The sequence below is a fragment of the Osmerus eperlanus genome, chromosome 9 (assembly GCF_963692335.1).
Source record: "Osmerus eperlanus chromosome 9, fOsmEpe2.1, whole genome shotgun sequence".
Lineage (NCBI taxonomy): Eukaryota > Metazoa > Chordata > Actinopteri > Osmeriformes > Osmeridae > Osmerus > Osmerus eperlanus.
In genome coordinates, this window is record NC_085026.1 from 17,817,326 (window position 1) to 17,834,698 (window position 17,373).

General features: G+C 46.3%; 2 protein-coding genes across 2 annotated transcripts; both read left to right on the plus strand.

The window, feature by feature from the left end:
* Positions 1-5,815: 5,815 nt before the first annotated feature.
* Positions 5,816-8,331, plus strand: LOC134026964 (rho-related GTP-binding protein RhoU-like). The gene is made up of 3 exons (XM_062470048.1): positions 5,816-7,076; positions 7,164-7,222; positions 7,342-8,331. Exons 1-3 carry the CDS (start codon positions 6,854-6,856, stop codon positions 7,786-7,788), a joined length of 729 nt encoding a protein of 242 aa, XP_062326032.1. The 5' UTR covers positions 5,816-6,853; the 3' UTR covers positions 7,789-8,331.
* A 1,282-nt stretch (positions 8,332-9,613) lies between these two features.
* LOC134026902 (zinc finger FYVE domain-containing protein 1-like) lies at positions 9,614-17,095 on the plus strand. Its single transcript, XM_062469943.1, has 11 exons — positions 9,614-11,308; positions 11,432-11,936; positions 12,501-12,715; positions 12,981-13,087; positions 13,201-13,309; positions 13,446-13,543; positions 13,788-13,905; positions 13,998-14,168; positions 14,417-14,597; positions 14,701-14,814; positions 15,025-17,095. Exons 1-11 carry the CDS (start codon positions 10,814-10,816, stop codon positions 15,255-15,257), a joined length of 2,346 nt encoding a protein of 781 aa, XP_062325927.1. The 5' UTR covers positions 9,614-10,813; the 3' UTR covers positions 15,258-17,095.
* The last annotated feature ends 278 nt before the right edge of the window (positions 17,096-17,373 follow it).

Genomic DNA, 17,373 nt, shown 5'->3' on the forward strand with positions numbered 1-17,373 from the left:
CAATTAGACCCACTGCCAGAGAGCTGCCGACTGCTTGGTTAGCCAGGCCCACCCCTGTGGTATGGCCCTTTCAACGCTCTTAATTTCATTTCCCTAATCTCATTTTTACTCAGGCACACCCTGGCCACCCGGCTGGCTGAAGGGTGTTTGGGCCCTGGGGTAAAATGGCTCTGTGAGATCATCCCTCAAAAGACTTATCTGTCACTGATAGGGGGCTGCTGAGGGAATCAAATCAATGACAATGTGTAGTAATCAAACTCTTGAGGCAGGGGGCTGAGGGTTTGTAAACACATGCTCTCTGTTTGCATTGCAGTCCACAGTCAAGCCCCAGGCAGCATGACAACACTGTCTGGACCGTGTGGTCATCCTGCTTGGTGAGGGACGTTATCTCACTCGCTCATCTATATCGCGTTGTGTTGGTTGTCAACACAAACCAGTCAGTGCTGAAACGGAGAAAAAAACTGCTTGAGTCAACTTGTTGTCTTTCAGAGCGGATCGAGGATCATCCGAGACAGGACTCAGGAAACAGCGCCCCCTGCTGGATGTGTTGGCTGGGAGCAACGCTGAAAAAGACGAGACGAGGATAAGGAACGTTGTTGCCGAGAGACAAAGTGGAAAGACTTTGTTCATGATCTGGTGATAACAAGCTAGCATGGAGCGCTGCTGCATGCTAGCATAATTCATATCCATACATTGAGACAGTATTGCTGTCCCAGATGGACTAGAATATTTCTACTAATTAAAAAGTGTCATAGCTCCATTTGAATGTATGACCCCTTACCCTCACACAACACGTGGAATACACAATTTGTAGGCCTATGTAACATCGGCTGTATTTTGGATGAAAGCATCTGCTCAATGAATACATAGTTATAATCCCTGCTGAGTTAGCGTTTCCTTGCAGGGGTATTTACCAAAGAGCAGAGATCGTGGGCATGATAGACAGACAGCCCTGTTGTACAGTAGGCGGACTGTAAACACTTATGTACTACTCTGACTCACTTAGCACATATCAAAAGGCCATGGTAGTTTCCTGCTATTTTTCTGGACAGCGTTTACTCTCAGGGAACAGGAAAGGGAGCCCGTTTTTCCCACAGACTAACAGGGGTCGGATCTCAATGCTTTTCCACTGTTTCTAAGTCTCCTTTACAGCAGACAATGAAGTAGAAGCTGGGCCATTGTGAGAAAGGATCAGTGTTGATATGTGGAGAGTCCTAATTACTTTATCAAACACAAAAGCCTTTATTTCTGTCTACATGTCTATCTTATCAGTATTCAACTCACTCGGTAATGTCAGTTCATCAACAACTCATTAAACTAAACTGATTGGATCCCAGTATGCAGCTGAGAATACTGTTGAAGATTTGTGAAATAGTTTCGTGTAGAAACTTATAATTTAGTTTGATATTTTTGGATTGAAAAACACACAGGATTTTTCCTGTTTACCTTGTGCTCTTCCTAGATCGTTGCGCACACTGCCGTTCTGTGAGTTTCTCAGTGTGAGAGATCGGACAGGGGACGGACTGTACCTGGGTCACCGGGGTGATTCATCACATTGTTTCAGAATATAAGTCAGGAGAGTCAGGTGGCTGAGCGGTTAGGGAATCGGGCTAGTAATCAGAAGGTTGCCGGTTTGATTCCCCATCATACCCCCCCAAAAAATGACGTTGTGTCTTTGGGCAAGGCACTTCACCCTACTTGCCTCGGGGGGAATGTCCCTGTACTTACTGTAAGTCGCTCTGGGTAAGAGCGTCTGCTAAATGACTAAATGTAAAATATAACAATAACAATCATGAATTTTATTTACAGCTCGGTTTTCTCGACCCAAAGCGACCCCTAAGATTCATACTAAAGCAAAGTCGTCCGGTTTCCCTGAAAAAGGGACAGGCCCAGTAGATGCTGACAACCTCAGCATCGTTAAAACATGTGCAAACAGGTCTTGGAAACTCTTGTTGGCGTCAGAGCATGTGTGGCGTTGTGAGCTGTGGACAGGCTTCGTTTGACTGCTACTGAAGAGGTGGGACTTTCATCCAGCAGTCTGTCTGCTGACGATAAGAGTCTTCAAAGTGAGCTGCTTTGATCCAGAACTATCTTTGATTCACAGGTTAAAAGGTTGTTTGGACAAAATCTCCCTTAGAAGTGTACCAACAGGATCTAAATGTAAAACTGAGTAAACAACATTTCTGTGGAGTGTAATTACTCTAATTTCGTGTTAAATAATAACTGGAATCATCGTCTTTAATGGAAGGCCTTTTGATGTTCGGTTGATAAGATTTCTATCTTGTGTTTTTTTATTTATTTTTATTTACCCACTCTATTAGAGAACCGTTCTATCCTTGATAAAGTGAATGTTCTTGAATTGTATATCAGTTGTTCAAGTCAAATACAAGCTCAACATACATTGAAGACATTAAGAAAATCTCCAATGTCCGATGCATTTTCAGTCCCAAAGGAAAGTGACCCTAAAATTACCCATAATCCTCAAATGGTGCCCAAATTAAAATAAACAGGCTTCATAAACAACCAATTTCTTCAATCTTGGAATCACTCTCTCTATCACGCTATTTTAGCAGGAAAGTTATTTCCTGAGATGATGAACAAAATCACCACATTTTGGCAGGAATCAAGTCCACATGGTACGTATTTGTCTTGAGTGCTTATGAAACACATTTGTTAGTAAATTGTCTATTGAAGTAAAACATTTTAGTTGTTTACATTGATTCAAATCTTAAAAGAGCAGAGGCTTGGATTGATCTTGAGCTGATTGCATCCAAATACAGAGAAAAATTAGACATTCCAAAGGAAAAAGTGTGAGATTTTCATTGATGTTGTTATCGAGCTTGTTGAATACCATGAAGAAAGTAAACATGTCTGAGGGTACTGGAGGGAACGGTGATAACTCTGGAGAATCACGAGGAAAAAAACCTTTGATGACCCCAACGTGTAGCGACACGAAACCGTGGAAAAAACCCACTCCAAAATATCTGGAACAGGATTTTCCACTGAAGGAACCATGACCAGCCAATCATCCTCGAGCAGCATAGATCAGAGAAGAACCCAAGACAGAGTGAAGGTGTTGACCGAGAGAAAGGGATTTCAGCTTCCCTCTGCTGCTAGGAGAGTGCTGTAGCAGGGTCAGCTGATCCGTGGGTGCAGGGAGGTGTTCCCAGGACATGCTCTGAAGGAGCTGGGCCACGCTGACACCGGGGCCAGGGGGTTGCAGGACCCTCCAAACACAAGACTACAGTTACACCACCAGCCCACCGCTTCCAAAGTGATGACGGGAATCTGACAGCGCGGTGGCCCGGACACATTGAGACAGATGGTTTGTGTTCACCCAGAAACAGCACTGTAACATAACTATGAGTTATGAGAAGCTCTCTAAGACTCTAAGACTTACAGTGGCATGTTACTGTACTCCAGGGCTGCCCAGCCCTGTTCCTGGAGAGCTACTGTCTTGAAGGTTTTGATTCCAACCCTAATCCCTAATCCAGCACACATGATTCTGATCATGATCTGGCTGAGAAGCTAGATCTTGTTTGTCATAACTGGAATTGGAGCGTAAACCTTCGGGGGGGTATCTCTCCGGGAGCAGAGTCGGCCAGCCCTGCTCTACTCTACAGGCAGTCCATCCTATCCTACTCAAACGATGAAGTAACTCAAAAGGGGATAGCTATTTAATGTACTGTGACTCTTCAACAGGCTGATAGATGGGCCGTTTGTGACAGTTTTGGAGCATAGGCCAGGCCCCCTACGGACATCTGTAAGAGGGTCGGATTAGCCCCCCTCCTCCTGGACCCCTGCCAGGTGTGATGGAGCAGGAACAAAGTAAGTAGTAAATGGATGTATACAGACTGGCTTGGCTTTCCTTACAAACCAAACCAAAACACAGAGATATAACCTTTCAAGCATCAACAACATCCCCAAATGAAACAGAGCTGGTTGTAAAAAATCGATCAAAAACAGAACACAAATTCCTCTCTGAAAGGAAAGAGTGGAAAGAGTCGCTGCCACCTGAGTCCTGTCTGAGTCAACACAGAATCAGGACTGAAGGACCGGGAAGATCCCACAATTCCCCTGTGTGATGTGAACCAATCTGCCAGAAGGAGCCAGGGAGAGGTGGGCAGGGAAAGGCCTGTGTCCTGGCCCCAGGTGTCTGGAGGTGGGCAGGGAGAGGCCTGTGTCCTGGCCCCAGGTGTCTGGAGGTGGGCAGGGAGAGGCATGTGTCCTGGCCCCAGGTGTCTGGAGGTGGGCAGGGAGAGGCCTGTGTCCTGGCCCCAGGTGTCTGGAGGTGGGCAGGGAGAGGCCTGTGTCCTGGCCCCAGGTGTCTGGAGGTGGGCAGGGAGAGGCATGTGTCCTGGCCCCAGGTGTCTGGAGGTGGGCAGGGAGAGGCATGTGTCCTGGCCCCAGGTGTCTGGAGGTGGGCAGGGAGAGGCCTGTGTCCTGGCCCCAGGTGTCTGGAGGTGGGCAGGGAGAGGCCTGTGTCCTGGCCCCAGGTGTCTGGAGGTGGGCAGGGAGAGGCATGTGTCCTGGCCCCAGGTGTCTGGAGGTGGGCAGGGAGAGGCCTGTGTCCTGGCCCCAGGTGTCTGGAGGTGGGCAGGGAGAGGCCTGTGTCCTGGCCCCAGGTGTCTGGAGGTGGGCAGGGAGAGGCATGTGTCCTGGCCCCAGGTGTCTGGAGGTGGGCAGGGAGAGGCATGTGTCCTGGCCCCAGGTGTCTGGAGGTGGGCAGGGAGAGGCATGTGTCCTGGCCCCAGGTGTCTGGAGGTGGGCAGGGAGAGGCCTGTGTCCTGGCCCCAGGTGTCTGGAGGTGGGCAGGGAGAGGCCTGTGTCCTGGCCCCAGGTGTCTGGGTGTGAGCAGGCCTGTGGAACAAACTTCTCTAACCCTAACCCACTGCCTCAACCGGCTTCTCTACTGCCACTCCCCTCTGGCTTCCCTCTCTCACATCGTAAGAGGCAGGCCACTGCCTCACATCATAAGAGGCAGGCCACTGCCTCACATCACGTGTGTCACAGCCAATATACAGGATATGGTCAGATACCAAAGGACACACTATGAGTTCCCCCTCCTCCGATACACACCCACCATCTAGGACCCCAAATCCCTGGATAGAAAGTGTTTGACTAGTATACCATTATGTGTGTGTGTGCGGGGGATGAGCTTCCCATTAGATCTCATGGATAACAGCATCCTCTGCTAATCCTTGTCGTTCTATGGACTTGGCAATGAGGGCAAATCAGTATGCAAATCAGTAATCAGTATGAAGCCTATCCACCAGCATTATGACAGAAATCATACCCCACATATGCAAATGACTTGTTTATCTCTTGATACCTGTCACACTGGCCACTTCTCCTATAACGTTCCTAGGCCCCGATGATCAGGCTTACATCGTATAATCTTTTAACACCACAGATTCTATTGTTTTAATATGTGAACTTGTGTCAGTTACTGGGTTTACATGACACCGGATTGAGAAGAATTGGTTCAGGGCGGCTAGGAGAAGTATTTGGGTTGAATGAACCAGCTGAACTGTACACAGGCTGTGTAGGCCAGAGTCCGTACGAAAACTGGTAGAGTATTGCTGCCCTCTACTGTCTAGCTTGGGTGATGCAACCAGAACAATGAGGAAAGGAAACACCATGCTGTACAGCTGAAGCTTCCTGTGTGTGGAATCGACCTTGGACTTGGGAACAATACTTGTGAATGACTGAAGTCACCACCACAGTATAGGGCCAGGTGATGGGATGAAGAGGGCATCCAGATGTTGTCTTGCGATGCAGGCGAATAAATTCACTATCACTCCCAGTGCAGGTGGGAGAGAGCGAGAGGGAGAGAATGAAAGAGTTGAGGAACAACGGCAAACAGGAAGTGGAGACCTTCCAACACAACGTTTCCTCAGTTTCCTGCAGGCTCTGACAGATAAGGAACGCTGTCTAATTTTACATTTCCCCCCTAAATAGTACCATCTGTCCCCATGCTTACGTCTCATACTCAGAACTGACAGGCAGAAAAAGTCCAGATGAACTTTATCAAAAAGGAAAAGGAAAATGGATGCAGACAATCTATTTCAATCGATTTCAGTTTTTTTAAGCGCATATGCTTGTCAAAATATTCGTTTAAGAGAGGGATAGAGAAAGTAGGAAATATACAGCCTATAATCTCAGTTAATCAATGGTGTTCCCCCCTAAATACAAGAAGGCAGACATGCACATTAAAGTGAAACTTTTACTCACAAGTATCAGACAGCAGAGCATGAGCATGTTCCAGTTGATAGGATCAGGGTTGGCCCTCCCAACTCAACTTATATAACCGGGAGAGACAAAACCAAAGTTGTACTAGCTGAAAGGCCAACATTGTAACAACATTGCCACCTACAGACATGGCACTTTATATTACCATGTAACATGTCTGTAATTACATTGAAAGCGCATCATATTCATAGTCGGCTTCCATAAGGCTCTTTTGTTATTTGTGTGAGGGGGTAATGAGAAAGGTTAATTTAGCCTCTAAAAGGTTTTACCGACTGAACCCAAGTCCCAATATATATCAATAACTTTACAACAGCATCGTGCTATTACAATTGTTAGAATGCTAATTTATTTATCTTCAAATTCCCAGTGGCCGATCATTTTGTTTCTGTAGCAGTCACATGAATGGGGGATGCGCTGCTATGCAAAACCCATCTGTGAAGAGTGATTTGCAACTGATTGAAGCGGTCGAAAGCCGGTACCTCATTGGTCGTCATTGTTCTTTTAAACCGAAGGTGATAGAATTTGGCTGAATGAGTCAGTGTACCATGTGCGCTCTGGTGTCCTGCAGTTGGTCTGCGGAGCCTGCTCGTGCTTCTACTTCATGAAAGATGAGCCAGGAGTATATTTTCTAAATGCGAAAATGCCTCTTGGCAGTAGGCCTGCTAAGCACCGGATGCATGTCGCTCACGAGAAGAACAGTGAACACGCAATTAGCTGTATGTTGATTGGAGACGGCGCCGTGGGGAAAACGAGTATGATCACGAGTTACATCTCCAACGGTTATCCAAATGACTATCAACAGACGGCTTTTGATGTTTTTACGGGTAAGTGTTCGAAAACAAAAACATAATCAGATGATCAAAGAGGTGGGAATTGCAATGCATGATCTGTTTATGTATATTTCCATTTAGGGCTGGTTCACGTTGATGGGATTCCATTTAGAATCCAGTTGTTGGACACAGCTGGACAGGTAATAAGTTTCCTAAATCTTAAAGAAAGAATCATTCATTTAGTTTACATTCACGATTGTTTTAGCTGCTCATACTACATGAGCTGGTTTTTATACCATACTTATCTATTTTTCTCTAGGACGAGTTTGATAATTTTCGGTCCATGTGGTACGGGCGAGTAGACGTCTTCATCCTGTGCTTCAGTGTTGTCAACCCAGTGTCATTCCACAACATCGCCACAAAATGGATCCCCCAAGTCCGTGCCTTAAATCCTACTTGTCCAATCGTTTTGGTAGGAACACAGTCTGACCTTAGATACAATGTCAATATTCTCATAGATCTGGATCAGATGAGGGTAAAACCTGTGGTTCGCTCACAGGCTGAGTCGCTGGCCGAGAAGATAAGCGCGCAGGGATATGTAGAATGTTCAGCACTGACCCAAAAGAACCTCAAAGAGGCATTCGACTCAGCCATATGTGCCGCTCTAAAGCACCAGGCTTGTAAAAAAGCTCATAAATTAAAACTCCTGGACCAGGCTAAGACTTTCTCAGGTGTTGGATGGAAGAAGTTGTTCTGCTTCATCTGATTGGTCATGCATTATCCAGAAACACTCATGAACTATCAGTGGGATTCTGTTGAAGAAATGTGTTGATTTGTGCCACAAACATGAGGGAGTTAATTTAATGAAGATTCCCTCAGATTATGGAGCTGTTGATAAACCTCAGCTCAGGGCTTGATGAATATTTAGGGAGTCCCTCCCCCACTGACAACCTCTCACTAAATTAATCATGGCAAGACTTTAGTATTCACACAATCTATTTAGACATCCTTATTTGAAAGGTGTCATAGCTCACTACCAGGGAACATGTAAACACTATGCAAGGCCTAACCCTCTATGCAAAGCAAATATCAATCTTCAATCCATCAAACTCCTCATGTGTTTATATTAAATCTCATGGTTTTACTCTGGTCTTTGTAATTAGCAATGTTTAGAAACTGTATATATGCAGTCATATTTGCCTCTTGTAGAGGTCTTACATTTTGTGTTGTCATTTTTGGTCAAATGCCCTCATGTTAATATTTGACACAATTACAACATGTCTCATGTCAAATAGAGAGATTAATAAATGTGCAAAATTACGTCTAAATGTGATTTTGTCTAGGAGTTGTGTGGGGTACGTATTAGGATACTGAAACAGACTTACAGGCTACTATTAAAATGTTTACATCTACTTTAGATAGGCTACAGTATGTGACAATAGCTTGAATTGATCACTGGGGAAACCTAGGCCTTCATCCAGGGGGGTTGACTCTTTGATAATAATGGAGGGAAAGACTGCGAGACCTGAGACTCCCAACAGCATTCAATTCACTTTGTCATCCTCATCTCAATCCAAGGCAATGGTCACCTGCTGTTGCATTGAGGTCCCAATTTACAAGACAAAGGTCATTGAAATTAGTGACTTGATCTGAAAAGCCTTCCCATTAAAGTAGTTCCTTTTAACTTTTTGTAACATAGCAAATTGGTTTAAGCCATGCCTTTGGCTGACTAAGAGGGATAAAGGATGGATAGAAAATAGATTGCTGACCAAGTAATCTATATCCACAAGCTGACCTTGGGTATTATCTTGTATTACAACCACCAAAACATTGGTTGTTGCCCCCCACACACATCCCTTGTGGTGTGGGGGGTTTGAGTTGTCAGCACCTGCCTGGTCGTCGGTCAGCCAACGCTGGACCTGGTCGCGAGTCTCCCGGTCCTGTCCTACATCTATAAAGTTGAATAATGGATTTTGGTGTTTTAAAAACCCATCGACACTGTATGACTATGTTTAGCCTGTGTTCTGCTCCTCTCTCCCACCAACCGTCTCTGGAGGAGGGGATCCCTCTCTGAATTGCTCCTCCCAAGGTTTCTTCAATTTTTTTTCTCCTGTTGAGAGTTTTTTGGGAGTTTTTCCTTGTCTTCCTTGAGGGTTTAGGTTGGTTGAGGGGCAGTTCTATGGGCATATGTGAAGCCCTCTGTGACATGCTTGCGTGTAAAAAGGGCTATACAAATAAATTTGATTTGATTTGAAAACATTATCACACTTGACACAAAACAATCGATGTGTCAGTAAACAGACAACAGTCTACAAGGAAAGGTCAATAAATCCACTCTCGAATCTTAAAATTGACAGATTCTCTATTTAGAGTTCATGCATATTATTTTAATAAAAGGGATTATGCAATTTGTCAGTAGCTCAACTTCTATCTTGAATAATATTTTAAAACTGTTTAACGCTCAAGTGGTTCAATAAAAACCGCTGCCACAAAAATCTACCGACATTTTTAATCTTTGTCAACTACAACTCCCACAATCCCCTGAACCCTCTTTGCCCTCCCATGACTGAAAATAATCTGATCATCTGATCTGACCTGCCAACAAAATAGCCCAGATATTCAGGGAGGGGGCTTCTTGACAAAACAATGACAAAGCTAAAGTGGATTTAATTGCACTAAGTGAACAGTTTTTAAAGACTTCTCCAACGGAATTGTGCCATTTTTCTTCATATCGTGTGTGCTAAAACGGACCCGCTGATTTCCGAACATTGACTGACTGCTTGATACTGTTAAGCCATCTGTGTTATTGTTGACAAGTTGCTGTGGACTAACAGCTAGCTAGCTAGGCATATTTGATACAGGGCGACCAACTATAATTTCTTCCTGCCGGATTATCTAATGTTACTTATTTTGCCTCTCTCTACTTACAATTTTGTCTGTCCTGGCTACTGACTTAACTGAAGCCTGTCCTTTGTTTGACAAGCTTGTTGGCATAAATAGCACTAGACTAGCTAGCTGAATAGTAAGCTAACCCTTTTCAATGTCAAGCTAGATACCTAGCAAGATACATTTTGCGCAATTGGTTTGCCAACGTACTGTTATACATAGGAGAAGCAGCTAAGCAAAAGTAGCCTACGTTTTCGAAAAAAATATTTGTAAACTAGGTCTATGGGTTCCTCCGGCTAGCTAACTACAGTGACAGCCCAGTTTAGAGATATACGTGGACTGCATCTGTGTTCATTTGCACATTTATTATATATTTCAGGGAAATAAGTCAGCTAACGTTAATCGTCTTGCCACTGCACTTGGATAGCAAGCTGCACCTGCCTTAATCAACAGAACCGCAATTTTGATCATCTGCACTGGCAGCTAAATTGTTTTGTTCAGTTGTGGACACATTTTGAGGGTGCAAGTAGAAACGTTTTACAGGAAAGTTTGTTGACTTGAAAAGGACAATTAACCAAACATTCTACTTATCTTACTGCCTCGTTGTACATTTGCACCTTTATGCTGTATACATTTAATTCATAAACAAGATATTGTTAGAGGAACAGAAAATTAAGACTTCAATAGAATACCATGCAGCTGTCATAATATACCAAGTCTTGTTAGATCAAGTCTTTGGTGTAGCCTGTAGCTTACAGATGCAGTAGTCTGTTGGGCACATAATATCTAACACTAAGGTCACAAACTTTAGTTTTGTTCAGTCTCCTATTGGATATAGTTGGCATTACAGTCAGACCACTCCCGCAAGCATAACACAGTGTTTAATCCCTCACGTTTGAGAAACAATGAGTGGCCATGGCTCATCTTCCGATAAGGGAGTCAACACCAGCCTCATCTGTCAAGAGAGTTACGCCTGTGCCGGCTCAGAGGAAGCAGTGTTTGAATGCGACGAGTGCAAGAGCCTGCAGTGTGTTCGCTGCGAGCAGGAACTCCACAGCCAAGAACGCCTGAAGAACCACGAGCGGGTCCAGATCGGCCCGGGTCATGTCCCCTACTGTGACAGTTGCAAAGGGGGCAGCGGAGGCTCGGCGGACGGGGGACGGCACAGGGCGACGGCCCGCTGCCAGAACTGCAAACTCAACCTGTGCCAGGACTGCCAGAAGCGCACCCACAGTGGAGGAAACAAGAAGAAGCACCACGTCACCAGCTATCCTCCGCCCGTCCCCGCGGAGGTAGAGAGCCCCCCGAACACATTCATAGACACGACCGAATCCCAGAGATCCAAACTTCTGGAGAACGCCACCAGTTTCCTCCTGGTGGATGAAAACGAGGAGATGCAGGTAGGTGACGTGACGAGGGGCTTTTCGTACCCTGTGTTCAGTACTGCTGTCCTTGTCAGGGGGCAGAGGTCAAAGGATCTTACATACCATATACGTTTTTCTAAAACGTTCTGTTCATTACAGATAAAAGATGAAGATTCGTTTTTGAAGACGTTGAACTGTGCCCCTGACAAACTACTGAAGGTGGTGGCGATCTTTGGCAACACGGGAGAAGGCAAGTCCCACACTCTGAACCACACTTTCTTCATGGGCAGGGAGGTGTTCAAGACCTCCCCCACGCAGGAGTCTTGCACGGTGGGTGTCTGGGCTGCCCTCGACCCCGTCCACAAGGTGGTGGTGATCGACACCGAGGGCCTGCTGGGGAACAGCACTAACCAGGGTCAGAGAACCCGCCTCCTGCTCAAGGTGCTGGCCATCTCAGACCTCATCATTTACCGCACCCACGCCGACCGTCTCCACGACGACCTCTTCAAGTTCCTGGGGGACGCGTCGGACGCCTACCTGAAGCATTTCACCAAGGAGCTGAAGGCCACCACAGCCAGGTGTGGTCTGGACGTCCCTCTGTCCACCCTGGGCCCTGCTGTGGTCATCTTTCATGAGACTGTCCACACCAAGTTGCTGGGCTCAGGTCAGTGTTGAGGTCAGGTCATTCTGCCCCAACAATATCCAACAAACAACACACATTTCAGATGTTCTGCTGTTTGTAATGTTTGAAAAGATAACTGTCATTTTCACACTGCCCTAAGAAACACCAACAGGCACATCACACCAAACCAACACAACCCAACAACTGTTGGCTGTTGGTGTTTGTTTGGGCAGTGAACTAGCCTAAGTCTATGAAGTAATTTAAGTCAGTCATTTGATGCGGTCTTTGAAGGAGTGAATGCACAGACATCAGAATGATAAATCGTCTTGCACGTCTTCACAAAGTGTCACTGAGGTGTTGCTCAAATTACAGGTGTAAAGAAGGCCTGGAATGTAGAAATGGAACAATCTGTGCTACTCTAATGTATGGCCAAGCTGTTCCTCTCTCTCTGTCTCTGTTGCAATGTTCTTATATAGTTCTGCTTCAGGCGTCTGCTAAAAGGATACATTAGTATCATATGGGATGAACAAAGGCAGTTAGTGGATGCACATGTTACTTCCTGTCCGTACTTGTCAACCCCTTCTGCATCTGCTTGCGTTGATCCAGACAAGTCCTTCGAGTCTGTGGAGCGGCTGCTGGTGGAGCGCTTCAGGAAGCTGGGCAGGTTCCCAGAGGCCTTCAGTTCCATCCAGTACCGCGGCACGCGCACCTCCACTCCGCCCACGGACTTTGGAGGCCTACGGCACAACCTGGAGCAGCTCCTGGACAACAACGCCACCCGCTCCCCTCGCACTCCCCTCATCATCTTCAAAGCCCTGCAGGTAGGCAGCGAGGGAAGCACTGCGTGTCTCCGCCCTCAGCGGCCTCACCTGCGGCCTCACCTGCGGCCTCACCTGCAGCCTCACCTGTGGCGAGCCTTTGGTTCATAAATGACATGGGAAACAAGTTTGAAAACTGGATGTTATGAATGTTCACTTGAAACATTCAAGAAAAGCTAGTGTGTTAAAAATGAAACGTAAGTAGGTTTGTAAATGTTGTTGTGTTGGGTGTGTTTCACCTGAGGATGGGTCTGTGTCCTCTGTACAGGCACTCAGCGAACGCTTCAATGGGGAGATTGCTGACGAGCTTGTAGCTCACAGCTGCTTCTTTCCTGATGAGTACTTCACCTGCTCCAGCATCTGTCTCAGTTGTGGGTCAGTACTCTGTTTCTCTCTCTCTCTGTTTCTCTCTCTGTCTCTCTCTCCAGCTCCTTTTGATGACTTGCCGAGCAGGTGAGTAACCTGTGACGCTGCTGTTTGTGCTTCAGGGCGGGCTGCAGGAACAGCATGAACCATCTGTGGGAGGGTCTGTCCCACGAGGCCAAGCACCGGTGTCACTACTCTGTCCACTACGACAATCGCATCTACACCTGCAAGGTGAGCCTGGTCACATGATCCTGCAGTCAGCAGGGGCCTCCCAGGCGTAGGTCTCCTGTTACCTGCTGACATCACCGGGCTCTAACCTCCGTCACTACCTGTTCAGTGACCCCTGACCCCAGTTTCCTGTGTCTAGGCCTGCTATGAAGGAGGGAAGGAGGTGCTTGTGGTTCCCAAGACATCTGCTTCATCAGACTCTCCCTGGCTGGGTCTCGCCAGATACGCCTGGTCTGGGTGAGCAGGCGAGGGGTGACCCCAGGGCATGTTCTAGGGCAGGCGGCAGGCTTAGAGTTACCACGAATCTCTAATTTTAACCACAGTGATCCTCGCCTTGAGCGCAAGTCTAAAATCACCTGCCGCATTTTGTGAGATATGTTGTTATGCAAGCCTAGACTTGCATCGCTAGTGTTTTGAAATGTATTGTGGCAAAACATCTCTGTAACAGGATCTGTGTTGTACTGCATGTCTGGGTCTGCAGGTATGTGATTGAATGTCCTAACTGTGGTGTGATTTACCGGAGCCGACAGTACTGGTTTGGAAACCAGGACCCGGTGGACACCGTAGTCCGTACCGAGATCCAGCACATTTGGCCTGGGGTCAGTCTGCCCGCTGTACCTACACACACACCGGATGAGCCTCTTTATCCGAGCAATTAAGACCTAACGATAGTGTGACTGTCCTTCCACAGTCTGATGGCTTTTTAAAAGACAACAGTAATGCAGCGCAGCGCCTGTTGGATGGAGTCACCTACATCTCCCAGTCCATGTCTGAGCTCAGCGTGAAGCCTGCCAAGGCCGTCACCTCCTGGCTGACGGATCAGATCGCACCTGCCTACTGGAAACCCAACTCCCTCATATTAGTGAGTGACACACGCACCCCCCCCCCCCCACACACACACACACACCCCCACACACACACCCCCCCGCACGCTAACATGCTCCAACAGCCAAGTCAACACTTTGCTACTCATGTTTACTGCCCTTACTCGGCTGAAGGCTCTTACACAACCTCTGTTTGCAGCTCTCAAGATAAGACTGGCTCAGGCCTCCTCCTCCCTGGCCGTCGCTCAATAACAAGCCCTTGTTGTTGTGTCCCCCTGTGCTCCAGACATGCCATAAGTGCCTCCAGGTCTTCCAGGACAACGACACTAAGCACCACTGCCGTGCCTGCGGAGAGGGCTTCTGTGACGGCTGCTCCTCCAAAGCCATGCCCGTCGCTGAGAGAGGCTGGGGTCCGGCGCCTGTCAGAGTCTGCGATGCCTGCTTTGAGCAGAGGCAGAGACACACAGGTACAGCCACCGGCTACCGTGTTGCAAGGCTGCCTGTGTCTCTGTTACCTTGGAGCCGCGTGCAGCAGAGGTAACCTAGCTACCTGATCTGACTGTGTTCCAGAGCTCCAGGAGGAGGAGGTTGATGAAGAGGAAGGTGGGACACTCGCCAGGAAGGTTGGAGAAGCTGTGACTCATACTCTGGGAGCTGTGGTCACTGCTATAGACATCCCACTGGGTGAGTACGTCCAGAAACACTCCAGAACCATTGTGTAATAGTGTGAGAAGTGGAAAGTCTTGACTGGGACAGCCTGCCATCTGGTGGCTCGTGAGGATAAACAAATTATTTAGAATGTAGTAACAAGATCCGTTTTAACTCCCAAATATCCACGCTATGTTGTTGAGTCACGGCGTAAACAGTCATCCGGAGTGTTCCTGCTGTCCTCAGGCCTGGTCAAGGATGCTGCGCGTCCAGCCTACTGGGTGCCCGACCAAGACATCCTGTCCTGCCACCACTGCCAACGCCTCTTCACTGCCAAGCTGTCCAAGCACCACTGTCGCGCCTGCGGGCAGGGCGTGTGTGACGAGTGCTCCTCAGACCGCCGCCCCGTCCCCTCCCGGGGCTGGGACCACCTTGTGCGTGTATGCCTGAGCTGCAGCCAGAAGCCGGGAGACCTCTAGCTTCAGTCCTCCTGCGGCGGGAAACAGGAGACCCGAGAGCCTCGATCATGTGACGGAGCCTCGCCCCCGTCACGCGATCGAGGCTCTCGCCCCCGTCACGCGATCGAGGCTCTCGCCCCCGTCACGCGATCGAGGCTCTCGCCCCCGTCACGCGATCGAGGCTCTCGCCCCCCTCACGCGATCGAGGCTCTCGCCACCCTCACGCGATCGAGGCTCTCGCCCCCGTCACGCGATCGAGGCTCTCGCCACCCTTCACCATACCTCTGTTACTCAACTGGTTCTGCCCAGATGCTGTGGCTGGGAAGATGTTAGCGATTTTAAAAGTTCCTGATGCCTTGTAGAGAAACAGGAGCGTAGATGTTACTTGTTCCTCTTAAAGGAGAGCTAGGAGACAAAGTGAATATTTTATTCTGTGTCGACACTAAAATCACTGCTTTTTTTTTTATTATGGTGTTGAGATATTTTTCTACCACAAAGAAAATAGCATTTGTAATATGTTCAAAAATATATTGGTTTGTTGTGAACCCTGTGGGGTTTTACTACCATTAAGTGTATTCTCACTGATGGTAAATGGATATCTGCATCCACTGCAGATACATTGGCATGTTTTACTGCAACCTTTTAGATTTTGCACTAAGTCAGTTGTAGCTGTGAAAAGCTGCTGTTTATCATGGCCAGAGAGACTCCACAAGCAGTCTGGTTTCTCAAGAATGAAATGGAAATCTATGCTTAGATTAAGACTGGCATTCAAACAGTCATCCATGTTAATGTTTCTGTACTGGTGTTTCATGATTGACCGTGTGATAATGGTCGAATGAAGACGTAGAATTATACTAGAGTGTACATTTTAGATTTTAGTAAAGAAAATATTTATGAATTAAAAGAGGAATTCTTTTTGGGCGTGCATGACTGTCGGAGAGTTACATGGCCTTTTAGACGGTTAGAGAAAAACACAGAAATAACCTCATTAGTACTGAGTGGCATTCTTCTGTTAAAGTATATTTAGTGTTGACTGGGAAGGATGCTGTTCAAAAAACATCCGATTTCTCCGATCTTGAACACAGCTCCATATCAGACTACAGCCACAGGCTGATCCTTCACAAACTCAGCGGAAGAGTTCAGCACATTTATGTTTTGTTTTCAGCCTTCCCTGAAACTTCTCTATATTGTTTCCACTGAAAGCTGCCGTGTCATATAATTTATATCTAATATTCTCATGTTCTGTGTTATTCATGGTATTGTTGTTACTTCATGTAGACATAATTCATGACGTTTTTTTGCTTGAGTCATGGTGCTTTTCCAGTGTTTTGTTTTGTTTTTACTGGAATCCAATTACTTGCATTCACAAGGTATACATCATTTTCAATCATCACTAAATTCATTTACACCCTTAAGGGTTGGATGAAACTCAACTGTATTTCTCATTTAAATAAGCTTTAACAAACATCTTTACCATCTATGATAGTATGTTTGGACAAATACTTTTAGTATTAGGGGACAGGAAGAACTACGTAAGTCTGTGTACAAACCAAGCACATGGAAATGCCTTTAAAGTACTGCTTGTAAAAAATCATGTGAAGATAAACTATTTTATCTTGATTGTAAAAAAATATATATGAAAAAATTAGATATTGTATGTCCTTCACTTCTTTTAAGCCCCAGCATGTTTGTTTCTTTTATTAGAGACGTAATATTGTTTCTGATTATGACCAATATGTCTGAATGAGAGCAGTCTTATGTAGTGTTATTTACACTGTTTAATTATTTAAATAAACCCTCCCTCTGTATGTATGCCTACGTTCAATTGTGTCAATAAAATAATGATTTTTGTCTGTAAAGTGTAAACAAACCTGTCTGGCTCTAACTGAGTCTATCATATAATTGCCTGCAAACTCGACTCACTTTTGTGGTCACAGATGAAAGTGGTCAAGATAATAATGTAATAGGAATGCACGTTCATGGCATTACCTTAAATTACCTTTACAAGCACTGTGCCAACCTATGATGACAGTATACCAAAATAATGGCGGAAGTCCAGCGGCGCGAACCGACTATGTCTCTTTAAAAGTATGGGTATTTAGTTTTGTATAATATAAATACAGGGAGAACCCTTTAA

Coding starts and splice junctions, on each gene's coding strand:
- LOC134026902 (XM_062469943.1), top strand. CDS start 10,814: ATGAGTGGCCATGGCTCATCTTCCGATAAGGGAGTCAACACCAGCCTC. Junction 13,310..13,445: donor ATCGCATCTACACCTGCAAG/GTGAGCCTGGTC, acceptor TCCTGTGTCTAG/GCCTGCTATGAAGGAGGGAA. Junction 14,598..14,700: donor GCAGAGGCAGAGACACACAG/GTACAGCCACCG, acceptor ACTGTGTTCCAG/AGCTCCAGGAGGAGGAGGTT.
- LOC134026964 (XM_062470048.1), top strand. CDS start 6,854: ATGAAAGATGAGCCAGGAGTATATTTTCTAAATGCGAAAATGCCTCTT. Junction 7,077..7,163: donor GGCTTTTGATGTTTTTACGG/GTAAGTGTTCGA, acceptor ATTTCCATTTAG/GGCTGGTTCACGTTGATGGG. Junction 7,223..7,341: donor TGTTGGACACAGCTGGACAG/GTAATAAGTTTC, acceptor ATTTTTCTCTAG/GACGAGTTTGATAATTTTCG.